The sequence below is a fragment of the Hyposmocoma kahamanoa genome, unplaced genomic scaffold (assembly GCF_003589595.1).
Source record: "Hyposmocoma kahamanoa isolate Upper Pololo Valley unplaced genomic scaffold, ASM358959v1 185, whole genome shotgun sequence".
Taxonomy (NCBI): domain Eukaryota; kingdom Metazoa; phylum Arthropoda; class Insecta; order Lepidoptera; family Cosmopterigidae; genus Hyposmocoma; species Hyposmocoma kahamanoa.
The window spans coordinates 2,587,460-2,608,225 of NW_020653715.1; the positions used below are offsets into that span (position 1 = coordinate 2,587,460).

General features: G+C 35.4%; 1 protein-coding gene across 1 annotated transcript in view; it reads right to left on the minus strand.

Moving 5' to 3' along the window:
- The window catches only part of LOC113226260 (sarcoplasmic calcium-binding protein), a 32,983-nt gene extending 18,038 nt beyond the window's left edge, over positions 1-14,945 (minus strand). Inside the window, exon 1 of the mRNA XM_026458824.1 lies at positions 14,716-14,945. Within this exon, the coding sequence (XP_026314609.1) occupies positions 14,716-14,811 (96 nt within the window). The 5' untranslated portion in view covers positions 14,812-14,945. The remainder of the gene's footprint in view (positions 1-14,715) is intronic.
- Positions 14,946-20,766: the final 5,821 nt, after the last annotated feature.

Sequence of the window (20,766 nt, forward strand, 5' to 3'; positions counted from 1 at the left end):
GCGAAAGTGTTTTTCCCACGCTAGCGTGAAAAGGTTTTTGGAATTTGAACTTGACGATGGACGTTAGGGGGACCTTTATCTTTCGGTGAAAAAAACGCACAATGGCACGTTCAACAACGCGATTTGTCGTAGATTATTTATGTAATAGAAATCCGTTGATATATTTTATTCTTATTATTGTAGACATTAAATTGACAACGATAACTAATTTTGTTTATGAAATCATTTTTGATGAAAGAATTAATAAAACTGATTTGTTAATAGTTCAACTGATTTTCATTCATCTACCATTTTCCTTGCTATAGTGAGGTGAAAAGTTGTGTACTTCCCTCGGCAACAAAGTGGCTTGAAACCCTTAGGTTTCAAATACAAATACTCAATTCAAACAACAACCAACTTTGCAGCCTTGTATAACAAATAACCATTTCCGAAACATCATTATGACATGTTATAATTAACATTCAGTCAACTCGTAATTTGAATTTGTTATTTGTAATTTTAATATATTGATAAAACGTTAACTATCGCAGTGAATAATAAAAACAACAAATAGTTGACTATGACATTCTAGGTTATCGTTGTAGGTATAATTATTTATAAGTCACGTTTTATTTTTTGATACAGATAACAGTATTTTGGCAAACATAAAAATAAAGATGAAGCTTATATATCACCTTACGACCTTTTAAGTAATTACTCTAATGCACGTTAATAAGCTAAAACATAGCGGAGATTGCGTATGTTTGAGAGTCAATATAACCTCAAATGGCTTTGGTAACCGCGTAACAGTGAAAGTGTTGAATCTTTCACTTTGGAAAAAATATACAGTAAAATAGAGGATATATTCTGATTACTATACGGTGTGAAAACACGACTCGTAAAAAATGTCACGATAGAAAAAACACAAACTTATCTCGAAATTTTACAAGAATAGGTAGGTACTTCAGAAACACAAACTTTAGTTCACTAAATACAACACGTATAGTATTCAATACACATTTTGCAAATAGCTTTAATTTCGTTTGTAAAAAAATAAATTTATCGAGTTCTTAGGTTTTCGCGATTGTTACACATAGGAAATGAAACTATTTTTCCGGATTTAAATCGCGTATATTTGTTTTTTCAAACAAACCGACGTTTCGGGCCCTTTACAGGTCCCAGTCAACCGTGACCATGGGTTTGTTTGAAAAAACAAATATACGCGATTTAAATCCGGAAAAATAGTTTCAAAAAATAAATTCTGAAATAAACCCGGCCACCGCTCGGTCCAAGCAAAATGAGCCGTATTAGTACGAGAAAAATGTATATCGTGTAGTATACGCATTCTATTTAGTTCAGTTGATATAAAAAAAAATCATTGGCATACGTAAACTATCTATAAATACAGAAGTTTTCTTGTAAAATTTCCTGGTAAGTTCGTGTTTTTTTTTCAATCGTGATTATTTTTAGAAATTGTGTTTTCACCGTATATATCCTCAATATTTTTCCAAAGTAATAGATTCAATACTTCACTGTTGTCGAAATCAACCAAAGCCATTTGAGGTGGTCTAGACTCTTGAATTAGAAAAAAACCTCTTTGAGACCATTGGTTTAAGAGCTTCGATGCCACAAACAAATATACAGATACCCAGACAAGGCCTTCAAACTTATGGGTCGTATGCCAAAACTGTACTCACTGCTCAAGTCAGGATTTGAGCAGACTTGAGTATGATTTCAAGCACTGGAAATACTACCCTAATGGCAAGGACTTGAGTATGATTTTCAGCGCTCACTGCAATACTCAAGTCCTGACTTGAGTATTGAGTAGAGTTCTGGAATACGAACCTCAGTCCCCATCTTTTTGCGTGGGGGTGAAACAGAAAGAAAGACATGAATTACTTTTGTATTTAGTTTTATCTTTGTGTAAACACTACATCGAGTATATAACTAGAAAATATAGACGAAATGTCATTTAATTTGTTTCAAAACTATTCTGACAAGTCATTACTGTGACAACTGTGCTCCAATTGGCCAGCCTGAATTCGAAACAATTGACGGTTGTTTGTTGTTTTACTTCAATTCGATCAGTTTAAAGTTAACTTTTTTTGTTTTTCATTTCAAGTAGAGCTTCGGTATAATGGACAGAAACTGCAAAATTACATATTTAATTACCAAAGAAATGCGATACCGTTTGTTTTGTACTTAGATGTTTTGCTGTTTTTCCCACACCACCGAATGGAAACCCCCCCAAATAGTTAAAGATACTTATTATCTTTTTTACAATAAATACAGAAAAAATGTGTATTCTATGGAGAAATACACACAGGCCAGTTTTTGGCGCTGTATTATTTTTCTAATTTATGATTTCAGCGCAAACGAGAGTTGATATTTAAAAAAGTTATATAAGACCCATTTGCCTGATGTGTTGCCAGGGATGGATGGCCCTTATTTCGTCTCTATTTCTGGTTATATACTCGATGAAATACTACTATCTTTCGACGCCTAAACAACAAATAAGTTGCGTAATAGATGTTAATTTTAGCTAAGCAAAGATTACAAATTGTCGAGCCTGACCTGCGATAATGGAAGGTTATTGACCGCGTTATGCACAAAGGCGCAAATGTGTGCGTGGAGTGGCAGGGTTACCCATCACTTTCTTGCACTATTACGTTATATGATCAGCAACATAGCGCAAATGCTAACGCGAATCTATTATCTATGTTTCTATTAATAGAATCCAGAATCCTAATATCCACACATGTGTATTATGTATTTAAAATAGATATTATTTCATATTTTTCATTAATTCACTAACTAGAGTAATATTGACGGTTTATTTAAAAAATATATTAAAAGCACTGAAAATGTTATATTTTGGACATGTACTTTGGACGTGTCCAAATAGATCATGATTACTTAGTTAATAATTAGGTATATTCGCTACTTATGTATATTATTCGAGAACCCTTGTCTACTAGCTCACCTTCGTGAGTTAGTAGACAAGGGTGACATGATTTTTCATGGCGCCTCATTATGTTGATATAATAAATCTGTATTTTTTATACATACATATATTACTCTGCAGTAAATAAATGAAGAAAACAATGAGTGAATGAGTCTCAGACATAACTTTTTTTTACTTACTTCGTTTCATCTTTCGGAAAATGATGATAAACAATTCACGACCATTGTAAATAGTGACGTAAAATGATGTTTTATATTAACGTATGTACAAGTTTCGTAATGAATAAATGAAAACTATATTCAAATATCAAAGCCGTCTTCGCGCGAAAACGGCTCGCCAGCAGCCTTATTGTCGTTCAGTCAATGTGACTGGGAATGTGCGGGGTGTGGTGCGGTATCTAAAGCTAGAGAGGGGCGGAGAGTGTCCGTTCTCTTTACTTTTTGTGAAGTGAACGGGTAGTAGTTTAAAGATGACGTTTTCAAGTGTAAAAATGATATTTACTTAATAAATTATTATTTGACTTGACTTGGATAAAGACATTTTCATCTCTTTAAAAGCCAAATCTGTGTATAGACAGGGTCATGATTCTCAATCTATCTATAAAGTCAAGGTGACCTTACTTGTTGATTCAATAACGTAAACAAATTTTATACAGGTTCTCTTTCTATATGTCTATACGGAAGTTAGATGGCCGGTGTTTACTAGTTTGTTATAGGAACAGTCTGGTTTCTGAACAACTAGCATCGTCGTATTGGAATCAACTACTTCAACCGGTCTAACAAGATTGTTTTTGTCGCTTTTAAATGTCATGTTCCTGTTTCCTTAGAAAAATAATTACGGATTTGTGATAAACATTTACTGCTAATCTTTTCGCGAATTTCATCGCGCTGACGCGGCGCGGAGACTTTTTTGTATTTTTTGGACGAAACGAACCAGTCGTGCGCCTGATGGTAAATGACACGCCTGTCCATAACAGTTGCAGTGCCGCCCAGAGCTATAATTCGTAAAGATCTGAGGGGTACTGCCACTGCGCCCGTCACCCTGAAACATAAGTTGACAAAACCCACGTGCGTGTAATTTCACCCTTACCCTTCAAAACCGGAAATCAGTAACACTCACATTACTGCTTGGCTGCAGAAATAGTTAACCATACTGCAGACCTATTCCCTGAACACTATAACTCATTGTCACTTTCCATCAGGTGAGATGGAGGACAGACCTCACTTATTTTTTTATAAATAAAAAATTATTACACTTCAACCTTATAAATATTATTTACATATTTATCCAAATAACAAAATAGGATATGTAATTATAATGTTATTCTGTTATGAGTTATGATACAAGGAACATAACAACCTTTAGTGATAACCTTATAAAAATGTTGTTTATCAATTGTTTACAAAGTTACGAACGACGTAAAAATATTAAATTGGCGAGTTTTCTGATGCAGTTTGCAAGGTGATCAACTCTATTTGCAATAACGGTATCTCGCGAGAGAGCGCTGGAAGAAATGCTGTAGTGTTTAATACATATAAATTTAACTTTAATCTTTAATGTCTATGTCAAGACGAAATGGACTAGACTCCACCACCTCATTTCACAGGAGTGGGATTTAACGTAATTACTTTGTTATTTCAATGGCTACGAGTTTCATTTTTGCACAGTAAGCATTAATTTATGTTGTCTACGGACTGATAACAATAGATTTCCGTAAATCACGCTAATTGGTGGCCACGACATTTACGCGAATTTGATTTGACGACTAAATTACCGAAAGGGAGACTTCTAATCAAATGCGAGTTACGCGTTATTGCACTAGCCCCGACGATTTGTCTTTTATAAATAAAATTATGCTGACAATAAATGATTCTGATTCTCTTTTACTGTGAAATAAGCTCATAGTCCCCGGACGTGTTTATTATGGAACACGGGGGAGGAAATTTAATCAAATATGATGAAACTAATTTTTTTTCGTAAATGACTTTTTTGTACTTAGTACAAAATAAAAAAAATTGCGGATCTTTGTGATTTTTTTATCGAGAGAAGTTTAGTCGATCGGCCCCGTGACTCACTCTTAAATCTCAATTTATTTTTCTCATACCGTGAAACAAAAATAGGTTCACTACTGGTATCTTGTTTTCATATTCAATTGAAACAAGTTGAATTCGTATTTGGAATGTCGAAATGTGTCAAAACCAGAGATGGGCCAAGCGCGAGTTAAAACCCATTAATGCCCGCAAAAGACAAAAACTATTTACACTATAAATATTTGTTGTAAATTAAATATTGTACAAATTTCATGATACTATTACAAAATGTTTATTGCTTTCTGATCTAAACTATTCGATTTGCCTTTCTATTGAATCGATTCTCTTGAAAATCGCATTACAATAAATCGATACAAAAAATCGTTACACTAGTAATCGGTAGATTGTAGTGCATACATAGTAATGAGAGTCCACAGAAATGCAGGGTCGTCTAAAAAGATTTTATACACCGAAATTGGAAAGTATGGAATTATACCAAATTCCGTATACGCCGTTTCTGCTCACAATTTTGATCAGAAATGAGTTAAAACCCGGCCGGGTTTATTGGGTTTGTACCCACTGTCTATCTCTGGACGTCCATTTTGGGTCTCACTTTGCCTTAAGCATATTTGTGGATGTTTTGAATACTTCTTGCTAACGGTGATAAAGGTTTGTTTTATATATAAAAGATTCACAACTCTTGGAAAACGTGTAAAAGCACCAACTCATACTAGGCCGTGGGCTATGACCTCTTATTTTTCTAGTTTTCTATTCTATACATCAAACCGTAGCTTTGCTACCTTATGTTTGCACGCACAACAAGGGGGACTGTAGGCCAACGACCGACAACGGATGTCACTTGACTACGATAGTTAAATACTAGTTATGTTTAACTATGCAACGTATTTGAATTTAACCAGACGTTTGGTAACTGCATGGTTCGTTTGTATGTGTAGGTATGTTTCTGTCTACGTGTAGTTATCAAATTATAATCAGGTATCAAAATCATAAAGATATTTACTTTCTTTGATAATTATCCGGTAGGTATGCGATTGCCCGATAATTATCTCTTTAATTTTTTTCAAAAAATTACAAACAGTGAGAGAACTAAGTAAACATGAACAAAAATCTTTGTGAAAACGTTTCGATTTCGAAAACTTTCTGCCAAATCATTACTGTGACAACTGCACTCCGATTGGCCAGCCCCAATTCGAAACAATTGACGGGTGTCGTCAATTGTTTCACTTCAAATCAACCAGTTTAAATTGCTATAATGGATGGAAATTGAAAAATTACAAATTTAATATTTAATTACCTATGAAATGTGATTCCGTTTGTTTTGTAACATGGATATATTGGAGTAACAGGCGCTCCCCCATTATAATAATAATAATAATAACGCACACACTCAACATAGCCCCGGACTAGGGAAACCCTGTGTCGCGGGTGCCATGGACACACACATGTAGACCATACAAATATTTGTCTCGGCCCGGGAATCGAACCCGGGAACTTGGCGTAGCAGTCGGCAGTAAACGTTCGGCCACGGAGGCGGTTTATATACATCCATACTGGCTTCAGTGCTGTTTTGTAGATGAGTAGTTTAATATCTACTGACAGCTTACTGTTTCGTGCGACCAGCCAGAATAATATTGACATTTGATACATTTGGATACGTCTCTGATACAAACACATGGCAAGACATTGCCAGCGGTAGCATTTTGTTGTTCCAATTGTTTTTTGAAATTTTATGGCATATTTATCGGCAAGATAATTATCGTTATAATTATCATAATTTTTCCACCTTTACAGGTGAACCGTGCCCAGTGGTATTTAAAGGACATTATGAGATACGACGGCCATTTTGTAACTAGGACTATGCCCTCAAATGCCTCTAAAATAGACTTGTGCACGACAATAGACTGAATGTAAACAATCTAACAATGGTTGAAAATAATATCATTGCCATGACCTTTCACAAGCTATTTATTAAAGTGCTATAATTGCTGCATGAATAGCAATGAAACAGCCAGTTAATAACATAATTACGATCATTAAATTTGTAACTGTGACTACTTAACTATAGATAGGCAACAAATAATATTTTTTTATCAACACACATATCATCATAAACCCTCTATGATGTGTTCAAAGGCCGCAAATTACGACCAGACACTGTTTTATTAGAACAAATTTCGTATCTGTGAAAATGTTATTATTGCATTAATAGCATCAAATTCGAACATCTCTGAAAAACAAAACAATTTGATTGGCCCTCAATTCTAATATCAGTCGAGATGAAGTTTTATTCAAAATGAAATGTCAATAGCAAACACATTTGACAAATTTCACACGTTACTTGATATTTAACGATATGATAGTTGGGGCCGACTCTAGTAATCTAATTTGTCTATGAATTACATAAAAACTACGGTTGTGTGACATACGCGAGAAAAGTTTTTATTTGCCGCCATTTCGCCAGTCGTAACACGCGGTTCCGGAACACATCATAAAGAGCTTATAATATGCGTATAAACAAAGCAGTGTATGTAACTGTACATAATGTGATGTTTAAAGTTATTCGTCTATTTAAGATAAAACTTTCCTGAGTTGTACCAACACCCGTAAAAGTATCTGAAGTATTAGAACAGGTGGGCAAGTTGTTTCAACAAATATCTACAGCCGAAAAGGCGGTTTTTTTGCAGATGCATTGTGTGCATTACAATGTCGAGTACCGTTAGTTTTTAATAAATTTGTTCCATTTGTTTACGTGAATTACATTTTGATGTTAGGAAAAGATTCTCAATCTTGTAAGATTCCTAAAGTTAGCTGGAAACTTGCTGGCTAACAATAGGACCGACAATATTAGCGTTTTATGGTGTTGTCTTTGATTGTTACTCTACTTTGTTTTTTTTTATAATACCCAGTGACGGGAAGAACAAGTCGTGCGCCTGGTGGTCGACACGCCTACCCATGACAGTTGCAGTGCCACTCAGAGTTTTAAACCTTAGTCTTAGGGGCACTGCCACTGCGGCCGCAGCGCCCATCACCCCCAGACTTAAATGAACAAGTCCCATGTGTCCCTACGTTTGGTATTCTGCTCTTCATTAGTTAGTCTATAGCACGTCGATGGTGTAGTGTATTAATTAATATTATACGTATATATTTTTAATTTAAAGACTAAATTGCTGATCAAAATTTTCAATGGTAGTTTTGGGAAGGCAACATCGATAGTTAGAGATTGAATGAACGAATGCGATCACTGCCATTCATTTCATTGGCACTCCTCTGTCGTTCAATCAACTGCCTTTGCATTTAGATTTTTAGCAGAATAATAAATATTATCATAAGTAATTGCAATAATAATCTAAGTGGAGTCTCAGTGGAATGACAATGACCGATAGTTAGAAAATTAACAGACTTGAGGCGCAGAAATGCCGAAAAATTATTAGACATATAAAAAACAATATTTTAGCAAAGTTGGTTCGAAATTATGACTGCTAAATTGTGATCCCTACCAATCTGATCGAATTTGATGGCTCCCCTTCTGCCAAAACTGCTCAGCCGCATTAGGTATTGTTACTATCTCTGTCTGGCATAAAAAGAGCGCTTGCGTGTGAGCAAGACGGCATTCGTTTAAAGCGCAGAATAAGAACTAACTACCTTTGTATTGAGCGCGCTCGCTAAATTGTCCTCTCAATAATTTTCACCTTGTTCTTTCATCACGAATATCTATGTACCGTACGCGTGCATTCAATTTTTTAACAAAATAGACTGTGCATGCCCCGCGTCACGTACACCAAACGGGGTGTAAACATTTTTTTAGTCCCTCTCTCTCTCTGTCTCCCTCTCTCTCTATGTGTTGTTTGGGAAACTTTTTGGAAACGTCGAGTCGAGCGACATTGTTTAAATAAACACATCTTTCACAGAAGATGCATCGTTTGTTGCTGTTAAATCTGTAAGCGTATTTTGATCGAATATAATAACAATAATAATAAAAATAATAGTACATATAGTACTACTACATATATAGGAATATATATTAAGATTATAATTTCCTAAGTTTAAAACTTATATTAAAAATATTTTAATTAGTCATATTATACAATTTAAGAGTATGTGTTAGATAAAGAAGTTTGGAAAGACAACATGAGTCTAGATTCCACGCAATTATGATTCAAAATATTTATAGCATAGCATTTAAGACTGTACCACCTCAGTCAACCGTGACCATGGGACCTGAAAGGGCCCGAAACGTCGGTTTGTTTGAAAAAACAAATATACGCGATTTAAATCCGGAAAAATAGTTTCATTTCCTATGTGTAACAATCGCGAAAACCTAAGAACTCGATAGCATTTAAGTTTATTTGAAAAGAGCAATCCCTAGAGTTTCTTGTTCGTTCTTGTCAGGGAGGTCAGCACAGTGAACGAGCAGTAGCTTAAAAAATAACGTTTTCAAGTGTACAAATTTTACCTATGGAATAAAGTCCATCCTCTAAGGGATTAATGATTATTTAACTTTGACACATACATCACTAAATATCGAAACTCAGATGCGCAAACCCGAACTCAACCCACGACCCACTGCTCCGACGGTAGGTCAAACCATTAGACTACCACGGCTTTTTAAAAATATACTGTATTTTAACAATTTCTTAAATTTCTCTTTTCAGAGACGGATCCGCAAACCGCCGCTGGCAAGGTTCCCCGTTCGTATAGCTATGCTAATAATTTGGACAATGTAGTTTCTGGAAATTGTTGTCGAACTGCGACTCAAGAGCTGGCTCTTGAATCTCTCAGTTCGGCACAAATAATTACGGTTTAAATTTAAAATTTTATTCGTAGTACTATTTTCAATTAACTAATAAAAACATTTATTAATGGAACGTATAATTGGTTGACGATTAATCTTTGAAAAACACAGCTCCTCAAATATTATCTGAAATATAATGGATCTTACCAAATGGACACTGTAATGACCTCTACATTCAATAGAAGACGTGTTCTACTCTCCTTGTAACGCTTTTGCATTTCGGTAATTTTCGAGATACTTATTAACACTTAAAGTTTTTTTTGCTAATGTAAAATGTCATATAGGTACTCTGATTTTATAAAACTGAAACTAATAAGTGGTATATATGTGGGTATCTATTAATATTCTATTTTCTATAAACCTTCGTTCGACAATAAAAGCCAGTCTCGTATTGCGTAGCTTCAATGGTGGTTCGTCATTTACCTAATTTCCTTATATAAACTAATAAGATATTAAAAAACCGATTAGAGAGGGTTTATGATCTCGTTTCGTTTCAATTTCGTTAAAAATGTCGATTAAGTTACTTGTGGTAAGGACATTGACTTGTTGGGCACTGTTATTCGGTCAGTTGTACTTTACAACGAGTTCTTCTTTTGAATAACAATATAGAACAAAAGATCTAATGACAATGACGCAGAGTCAAACGACCAGATACCTAAAGACAAAATTAAGGTCACTGTGAGATTCCCACAAGGTGTCTCGAAATGAGATAGAAAACGGACAGCCATATTTCGATACCTCGAATGAACATTACGCCAACTTAATTTTTGGACCTGTTCAGTTTTCATTTTTAAGTTACTTCAAAAATAGGAAGAGATTATTTATACGTTCGGCTGTATGTATGTTTTCAGATTTCTGCGTCAATTTTGAAAATTCTTTTTTGTTTGAAAGATCTGATGATGAGGGATCCATGGGAATTGGGGATAATTCGCAATTTTTATAGGCATGTCAGTGTACATACCTATTTCCTCCATCAATTGTGGACCAATTTCGAAAATTCGTTATTTATTTGAAAAGGTATACTCTCGAGGCGGTCCCTGGTGCCGAGGAAACTGTTCCGGGTCCGTTTCGGCTATCACAAATTACTAATTATATTCCGCAATTAATAGACGACTATTCACTTGAGCCAATACATGTAGTCAACAAATCACAGTCACCACGACGTTTAAAATGTACAAAGGGGTCCGTAACAGACTCGTTGTCATCCAGAAGTCAGAATCGGATGAGGGTATCCCATGGACATTGAAAAAACCCGATAAGCAAACTTTTGAGGACGGTTTTTTTTTCAATGAAAAAGTTACAATTGTGTTTTTTGTTTTTTATTTTTTTTTTCACAAAATTCGTCATATTGTTTTTTTTTCGAATTTTGTTTTTTGTTTCTTTATTTTTTTCTCCATAATTCGGGGAGCATAATAGGTAAAAAAGTTAGTAAATAAATATGGCTGTTTACATTGACTTACAATTATATGGACGTCGGGTTGCGCTAAAAAGTGTCCGAACTTATAGGGCGTTAAAATCGTATACAGAGCGTCATTCACGCTTTAGTCTTCGTTTGTTCGACTGACAGCGAAGCAAGCAAAATTAAACAACACTGCGATGACATTACAATTTAAATTCAACGTTTTAACTTTTTCATATTCCTTTACGTGTCACTACGTTTAAATACATAGGTTGACTTGGGACATTTTTATCGTGGTTTTTGTATTAGACCCGTCGTCCATTTATTTGTAAGTCAATGGCTGTTTACAAAAATAACAGAAAATGACAAAGAAATTAAGTTGGCGTGTAATGTTCATTGGAGGTCAAATCGAGTGACGAATGAAACAATCAGTCTTCATACCATATATCCCGCGTTCATTCATTTCCATTGATAGGTCGTATGAAGCGGTCATAAAGTTGTTATTCAGAGATCTAAATATAAAAATAAATCGTTTGTGTTCAATGTAACGCCAGTCCAAGGCAGGTTTATTAGCATATCTCTGCATAAGGTGTCCATGCTCACCAGTGGGATGTCTAATAACAAAACATCTCGGTCATATTTCTCCTTGCAATCGTACTTAGATGTAGATTGTTTGCGGATATTTCGTAATATTAATTTATTTCTTTTTAGTCGTGATCTTCATTACAGAAGGTCGTCTGCTGCATTATCTTCATATTTCGCTCGATTTTCGGTTTCTCTCAAAACGGTAAAAACAGAAAAACCTGTGAGGACAATGAGTTGGACGCACCAACGCCGAAGCGTTCTGCCGCGATGACTTTTTTCCCCCATCTTATCCACCAGAACAAATTTGTCGAAGTTGTCGGATTGTCAGTGGACAATATGATCGACGTAACCGAGAATCCTTTGGCAGCACATCTTCGATAGTCTGGTTTTTACTCTTTGTTCTAGGATAGCTTTGTTAAACACAGATTTGTTAGAACAGACATACAATTTTTAAACAAAAAACATATTTTGAAGGCATCTATCTTTTTCGTCCAGTATCGTCCACGATTTTGAGCCGTGAAAAAAATTCATGAAACTAAAATCCGGACTAATCACATCTTGGTAGCATTCGACCTCATATCTTCCCATATGTGTGACATTTTTGAATGTTTTTGCTCATTAATTCGCGAAAGTTGTTTATTATTATGAGTGTGTGAATTTTTTACATCACTAACCGGTTCAACGCGTTACGCGAAAGACTGGTTGGTGTTATCGACTGACTGTTGCCATTTAGACATGTGTTTACCAAATACAACTTTTTATGTTATTTGTCAAAATGTTAATATGTTAAAGCTCACAACGGCACTGCAACTGCTATGACTTGTTAATTAACATCAGGCGCACGACTTGTTCGTCCTACCAGTTGTTGTCTTAGTAAGTTAGAAAACTAACTTCGCTATGTTATCTAGGAGCTTGTGGTCTGTCTTTATTTCCATTTCAAGTGATATCCGATTAAACGATAAGGGCAGAGGACTGTCTTAGAAGACGAGTGGCGTCTCTTTAAACACGGTTCTGGCAGAATACCAGCGCCGTGGGAAACATTTACTTTAATTAATAATATGTATAGTTATACGTTCCTTTTTATTATATATTATATGTATATATTTTTTAAGTGTTTCAATATAATAACAATTATGGTGTTAGTTTTAGTGGGTCCAATGTAAATAAGCTGTCAGGGAAGTGATTAATTTTTTATATATGTAACCGACGATTAATCGGAAACAAAGACGGACCTCAAACTCCCAAATCCGAAACAACTGTCGTTATTTCCAATTACAATAACAAAAGTGCTTTAGTTAATTACTCTGGGATCAGAGCAACTATGATATGTTGTCTAATTACTTATATTACATGGCCATGAAGCTTTTTTTTATCCCTTTAACGCGGGTCTTAATAAGAATCTCTTACTGTGAAAAAACCATACAAAGTATTCATTCAAACTCAACGGAAATGTATGGTAAGTAATACAAAACAATGTCCAACGAATTAAACCGCATACCTAAAATTAACATACAATACATTCGTATATTATCATTTAACATTGATAGAATACCAGCAATATGCCTTTTTGACACTTACGTATGTGATTTTAAGTATTAAAGTAGTATGAATGGCTAATTGGGTACTGCTGATAATAAGGTCCTTAAGTTTATCTGTGTTGTTATTTTATATTGGATAACTATAAAAGGTAGATACTAACATGAACATAAACGACAATGTAACTAATTTAGTGAGTTAAAGATAAGCAAGTTACTTTAGAATAAAATACCTATTTGCAAAGTAGATCCTTAGTTCCCAAAGTGGTCAGGGGTCCACGGGAACTCTTTTTGAACTCGACGGGGTCTACGTTCGCGTGACAAAAAAATGGGGGTTCACAATTCGTAAGTAGCGAAGAACTAAAATGTTGGCTTGACTTCACCTATCAATGCAGGCAGATAATATTTAAGAAGCTCAGCGACTGTTACTTGTAAAAACTTGCATATTCCATATTCTATACAACGTGTTTTTACTTTTTTGACATCCACTGGCAGCACAATCAATTAAATTCTCACTTTTTTTTGGAAAACTATTAGTTTGTGGTTGGAACTCAGCAATTTGCGTGGCAAATTTCCATAGTTAGATCTAATCTTCAAATTTTTTGTCGAGTTTTGGGAATATGGTAGAAAGGGGGTCCACCGGAACCAGCTAAATTTTGAAAGTAGTCTATGAGAAAAAAGTCTGGAAACCTCTGGCCTAGACCAATGGTCGAAAATCGTAAAAAATGTGTAGTTGCAATTAAGTTCTTTTTTGTCGGCAAAATGCAGGTACGTGTACGCGGCCTTTATTTCTTAACTTTTAAAAACTCTAAATCACAATAACTCTCTAAAAAAACAATAAACAACTAGAAACCAACTTTTGGTTAAGTAATAACACAATGATTTTAAATGCATTTAATTGCATTTCTCCAACTCCATATGGATAAGCATTTAGATAAATCGGCGGCATCGTCAGAGAAGCCATGTTGTATTACGTTGACTGCGTTCTAATTAAAATGTGAACCCACATGCAGTAACTGATAAGTTGTTACATCTTTAGATTATTTCATTCTTAAGTAAGATCTGCAATAGGTTTAATCACTATTTTGTTCATAATATAGACTAGACAAGATAAGTAAGAAGTGGTCTCATGCGCGTCGGACTTTATAAATAGACCGGAAAATTATTCCTTATCTTTCTGGTTACAAATTATCAATGAACATGAAAGTTTCGCAACCAAGTATAAAAAATGTTTGTTGTGAATTATAACTTAACATAGAAAAGAAATATCGACTACTTTGAATCGTCAGACATTTTGAATTTGTTTGTTTTGAGGTGGGAAGCCACCGCTTGCTTTGTCTGCCTTAGCGTAAAGATGTATTTTTTTAATTAATATTTAGCTAATTACGTAAATTAAGTAAGGCCAATACCTTGAATTGATTGGTTGCACTGGTACAAGAAAATAAAGCTGCCTTCTCTAAATTAGCAGCTGCTCTCCATCCAATTCTCAAAACAGAAATCGCCATTTTGCCTAAAAAACGACACTTCACGTATCTGAACAATTTTTCATAAGTTTTAAAAATCACACTTTCTTAAAAAATATCCAAATTTTTATAACAAATTTACGTAGTGCTTCCGAAGCGTGGTTGAACAGACTGGTTTGAATTTAGAATGTGCGTTCGGTTTTATTCGTAGCCGGTGGGGGTCGTTGTTTTTTTTTAACCGGTAACTTGAGGTCGAGTGTTAAAACATCGTAAGTGCATTTATCTCCTTTATCTAGTTTTAATAAGTTGTGTTGCTTTTCAAGGTTGCGTTTTCTACTTTAAGATGCAGTTTTTATGACATCTTTTGTCTTGGAATATCCCGGTGTTTATACGGCGCCATTTAAAACTCATCAGTAAAATGCACCAGATACGCAGCGTTAAATAATTTTAACTGTTTTCAAAAGAGACTTTGTGATCTATTTTTTTTTTAAAGCGGATATGTGACCATTTGTCACTAGTTGAGTTTTGGATCGTGGACTGCATGGCACCATACCGGGCCTGACGCTCTCCTAACTGAACTACCTACGGTAAGAACCAACAGACGTTACAGATTTTTGTATGTGCTTGTTGCAGATTATTTGTCTTAATAATTATAAGAAACTTTTTAGAAAAAAATTTTTTAGAAAAAATAAAAAAATAAATTACGTCCCGAACGAGCTTTTTTCCCATGACGGGTTTTTGAACTCATCATGGAAATGGGACGTCCCTTGCAATCGGAATACCTGGCAACACTATTTGCCTTTCTATTTAAATTCATATATATCCCACTAATGGTTACAAGTTTCCTCTTAAATTCTCTCTTAAGTTTCCTCAGTTGCATGTTCAGCAATGAAAACCAATGTTAGACTGTTTCCCAAAAAAAATTTACAAGTTGGTCATAGAGGCGTACCGGGATTTTTATAGGTCTACTAACCAAACACTTGGTTTTTTTTGGTTTACAGTGTCTCCACCATGAGTGCAGCACCATAAATACTTCATAAATATTCATACACAAAATATATAAGTATACAAAATACTTTTGTATTTATGCCTAATTGTATAGTGTCCCTTTGCGGTCAAAAGAAGAAGTAACAAATTGTACAAAAATATTATGATCCAAGGTTAGAAGCATCCAGCTGCGGAATTCTCTGCCTGAATCGATCAGATGCGCTAAGTCTGTTGAGTTGCCGGCTTATCGGTATTCTACAGGATATATCACGGAGAGTGTGCGATGGAATTGCATAATTTGATTCCGCCTTCCCCTTTGCATCATCGGGAGACTAGACGTGGGCGGGGGTTCCACCCCTATGCTGTGAATATTCCCCGGATTCACACGAAGCGTTTCGCTTCCACATTTGTATGGCGAGCGACTCGGGAGTGGAATTCCCTGCCTGCAGACTTGTTCCCCGAACGCTATAACTTGGACCTTTTCAACGCCAGAGTGAATAGGCATTATTTAGGTATGCATGCTACATCCTCGACCTCATCGTCCTTTCCATCAGGTGAGATGGTCAAAGCTCATTATCTTACACTCTAATTATTTATTTTTTCTCTATTCTTACCTGTTTTAGATATTATGCGTTGTTATTATTATGTTTTATATAATCCGACTTTCATTTTGTGTAATAATATATATTTTTTGTTATTTATTTATTTATTACTATTATGTTGGATATCTGTTTTATGAAATTGATTGATGATTCTTCTTTTTTTCTTGTGTATGTGCAATATGTGTATTAAATACGTATTCTGTAGCGCCCTCAATTAATTACTATATCACAGTTTTTCCTGTAATCCGAAGGTTGCCTGGAAGAGATTGCTAAGTTGTAAGTTTCTTTTTATTATTTTTTCTATTATTTTGTATTTGGTCCAGTGTGCAAAAGCAGGTATCATGTAGTCATTTCATTCATTAATTCATTCATTGATTTTAATTTTTTTTTTCATTCTGTATAAGTCTAAATGGTTAGTAAGTATACTAACAAAACGATCTGTAAATTGTCTGCAATATTTCTTTTTATTTGAGTTTTATTTATAATATAATAATAATATTACCGTACACTGTCATAGCCCTATGAAACCTAAACATGGACGCAGACAGACAACCACAAATTACACCCAAACTCACGAGAGAAATAAATGTAGGTATACAAATATTCCTGCCGGTCTGGAAATGGAACCCAGGACCTCCGCGTTGCAGTCCAGCGTGGTAACCGTTTGTCCGCGGAGGCTCTAAATTATGCTATCAACACGGACAACTATACCGAAAACCTACAATAAGTACCCTGTTCTGTTGCTGGAATATCCCTACCCCATGCTGTACTTTATTATCTCATACCTACGTGCAAGTAGCGCATAGATGTCTAAAAAAGAGAATAAAAAACGTAAAATATATATAAAAATGCCTTATCACTTTGTTTTTATTGACCCTTATTATTTTTGTACTTTACGGCATATGAATGTTTAACTTTTCGTTTAAATATGAACTCTATTCCTTTGTAATAACCGGCACTTATCGTAAGCAAACATTTTGGGCAATATTTCGATAGTTTTATTGACATTGATTGCTCGATTCTGTGGCTTTATACAGAGACGGGCTCACGAAATTGGCGCCCCTTGGAAAGTAATTGTCAGCTACATATTAGCGCTCACGCTATCTGAGTACAATAAGTAATATCCATCTACGTTTAATTTCCTATGAAGATTACACATTACTTTCGGACGTGCAGATTTTGTTTGTAATAAAAACAACAATCGAAAAAAAAAACATTAACAAATTGTACAGCAATAAATTCTTAATTTCAATCATAATTACAAAGTCTTCTATTTTTTTTTTTTGGATAAGTTTCTAGGAAGACTAAATAAGAATTTTTTCTCCTCTCTTTATCAAAAGATAAGTGTAATAATCACCACAGGTGTCTTTAAGTTTCAAAGTGGAACAATACATAAATAATAATAAAAAAAAAATTTAAAAAAATGTTTTATACGTTCATTTTAAAGTGCATAGTACAGGGGCGGATGTTTCCATTTAGGCTTGTTAGGGCCTGTGTTAGGAAACATCGCTCTCAGGACCTCTCGCTGCCGAGCGTGGTTGCCGCCATGCTCGGTAGCGAGGAGTCCTGGGAGGCGGTGGCCTCCTTTTGCGCAGAGGTTATGTCGCAAAAGGAGGCCGCGGAGCGGGTGCGCGAGGACGCGGCGGACGCGCACCCGCTTCGGCGCAGACGTATGTGGAGAAGGCGAAGGCAGTTCGCTGCTCGCCTGACCCCCTAGTGAGGCCAGCGGGCTCTGGATAGGGACTCCGGAGCCTGCATTGCACGGTCTCACTCGTCTGGGGGGCGGGTCGGAGGACAACCGACTCGCCCCTCCGTTGGCGCGAGAGCCCTGACGCAAGCTAGGGCGGCCGGGCGGCATCGTGGTGAATGTTCACCGATCCCACGGCGCCGACTCAACCGGCGAGAGGGAAACCCGGGGGGTTTTAGTGGGGTAGTCCCCCCAGACTGGAGGGAGAGTCCCCACATAACCCCTGAGTCTCCCTGGGCTCATATCCATAAAGATTTCCCCCCCGTTACATCGCTCTTCTATAATATTAATGGTAATATTGCTCTTATATAATTTTAAGATGATGAACAGGCTACTTTAATATCTACGATATTATTTAAACAGCCTACCTTAATATCTACTATACTAAATTATTATATTAATACATAACCTTACAAATTAACTACTGCTAATTATACTTATTAATAGAAAGAACAATTGCAAGTAGAGTGATTTATGAAGTTTTACTTGTAAAACTTGCATACGGCTCCAACGCGTATTTGTACACTGGTTTCAACAACGTCATATGTAAAAATAATCATTTTACGGATTTATTTTCAAACTTCCCAGGTTTTCCGTACAAAATTTAAAATATTCAGATGAATGTTACAAAATATTAATTTGAAGTTACATTATATGTTTTCTGATGGCTGATCGGTAGAGTTTTTAGTCGTCTACATTTTCCGTAGCAGTCACATTTTTATTTGCCAAGTTTGCCATCTTGGACTTTTATCAATGTTGAAGCAGGCGTACATTTTCCCAGGAAAGTGCGCCCCTTTAAAGTCCCCTTAATATGACCCTGTATCAAGTCTGGTGATACGCATACGGGCCCACGTAGGCCCTGCAATCGCAATTTAGGTTAACGACTCGTCTCGTGTTGATAAACATTTAAGTTTTTCCTTATTTACAAGTTTCATTTTAACATGCAATTTGTTTATTGTTGTACGAACTAGTTTACTAAATAAGGTGAGTATACTAACTGCGGGACTAAACGCTTATATCTAGTTACTATAATATATATTACAATTAAGTAATGTACATAGGGAATAACCTTTTAAGAAAATCAAGTGACGGGACGAACAAGTCGTACGCCTGGTGGTATACCACCTGCAACACGCCTGTCCATAACAGTTGTAGTACCACTCAAGACTTTAAAATCACAAAGAACTGGCCGAAAGGTTTCCATGCTGTTCTGCTACGGAGAGGTCCCGGATTCCCGAGCCGGGAGAAATATTTGCATAGCCTACATTTATTTCTCTCGTGAGTTTGGGTATAATTTGTGGTTGGCTATGTGTGTGTCCATGGCACTGGCGATACAAGGTTTCCCTAGTGCGTTAAAGAAAAGATCCGAGAGAGGACTGCCACTCTGCCGTCCACTAACTAAAAGGCGGTTAAGTGACAAATAGGAAAGTTTTAAGTAGCAAAAGATAGAACACAAAGTTGTCTTTTAAAAAGTCAAAATTATTTAACGTGTTCTGCTTATCGGAACTCACCTTAACGTTTAATCAATATTCCAAAACTGGAGTAGGAGAGAGAGGAGAGGTTTTTTATGATATCACAAAAAAATATTTTGTCTCTTAGCCGCCTTCTAGGTAGACACATAAGTTGACAAGTTCCATGTACCTGTGATTGCACCCGCACCCTTGTCCCTCAAAACCAAAATACACTCACATTACTGTTTACACTCTTTCACAAGAAGCTCTACTGCTTAGAACGTATGAATTAATAGTTGAATCCATTAATGGGCTTGTGCTGAACACACAACTCCAGTAAAAGTTTTCGACCACGCAGAACAACCTTGTTGAATTTTTGTGTAGGCACGTTGTTCATACAGCCTTCTACTTGCTATGTATGATGTGGTAGGACGGGTAGTACTATCGATCGACACTAAAAAAATTGATAAATTTTATTCATTTTATGAACAACTCACACTTAACCAAATAATTAACTATGCTATTATATTTTTTATTCGATTAAAAGATACTTTCATTACTTTCTTTGTATAAGTTTTGTCATCTATATCTAGGATATATATATATATAGGATACATATATCTAGGAGCCTTTAATGTTCAAATTTTGGATATTTCTAATTTTATTTTTAGAAAGTTATTGATGTCAATTTATTCATTAGGTAGCGTACTTTCGATATCTGTTTAAAGCTTAATGATATCTCCTTATTTATAGAATAAACGCGTGGGCATACCTAACGATTACACCCAGTATTAATTTAGTTATAGGCAGATAAATATTTAATATGTAGCTTACTATCGCATTAGGTAATATCCTGTAATGATAGATTATAAGTACCTGGATATTAGTAAATAAATAAATACATTTCTCTATGCGCCTGTTGCAGATATTTTGTATTGGGTTTTAAGGGATTTTTTGGCGAATTACATTTATGAAATTTTGTTTACTTTTTTATGAACTACAACTTGAACAAATTTAACACTTATTCATGTACATTTTTTTAATAAAAGAATCAATCAAATCGATTAATAATCTCATTGACGGTGAATACGAATGGTTTTCTCTGCAAATTATTAAATTATAAAAGCGGAGGCCACACTGTAAACGAAGCTAGCTAACTTAGCTTAACTCGCGTAGTTGCAAAGCTAAACTAAGAATATACGTAGTAAGC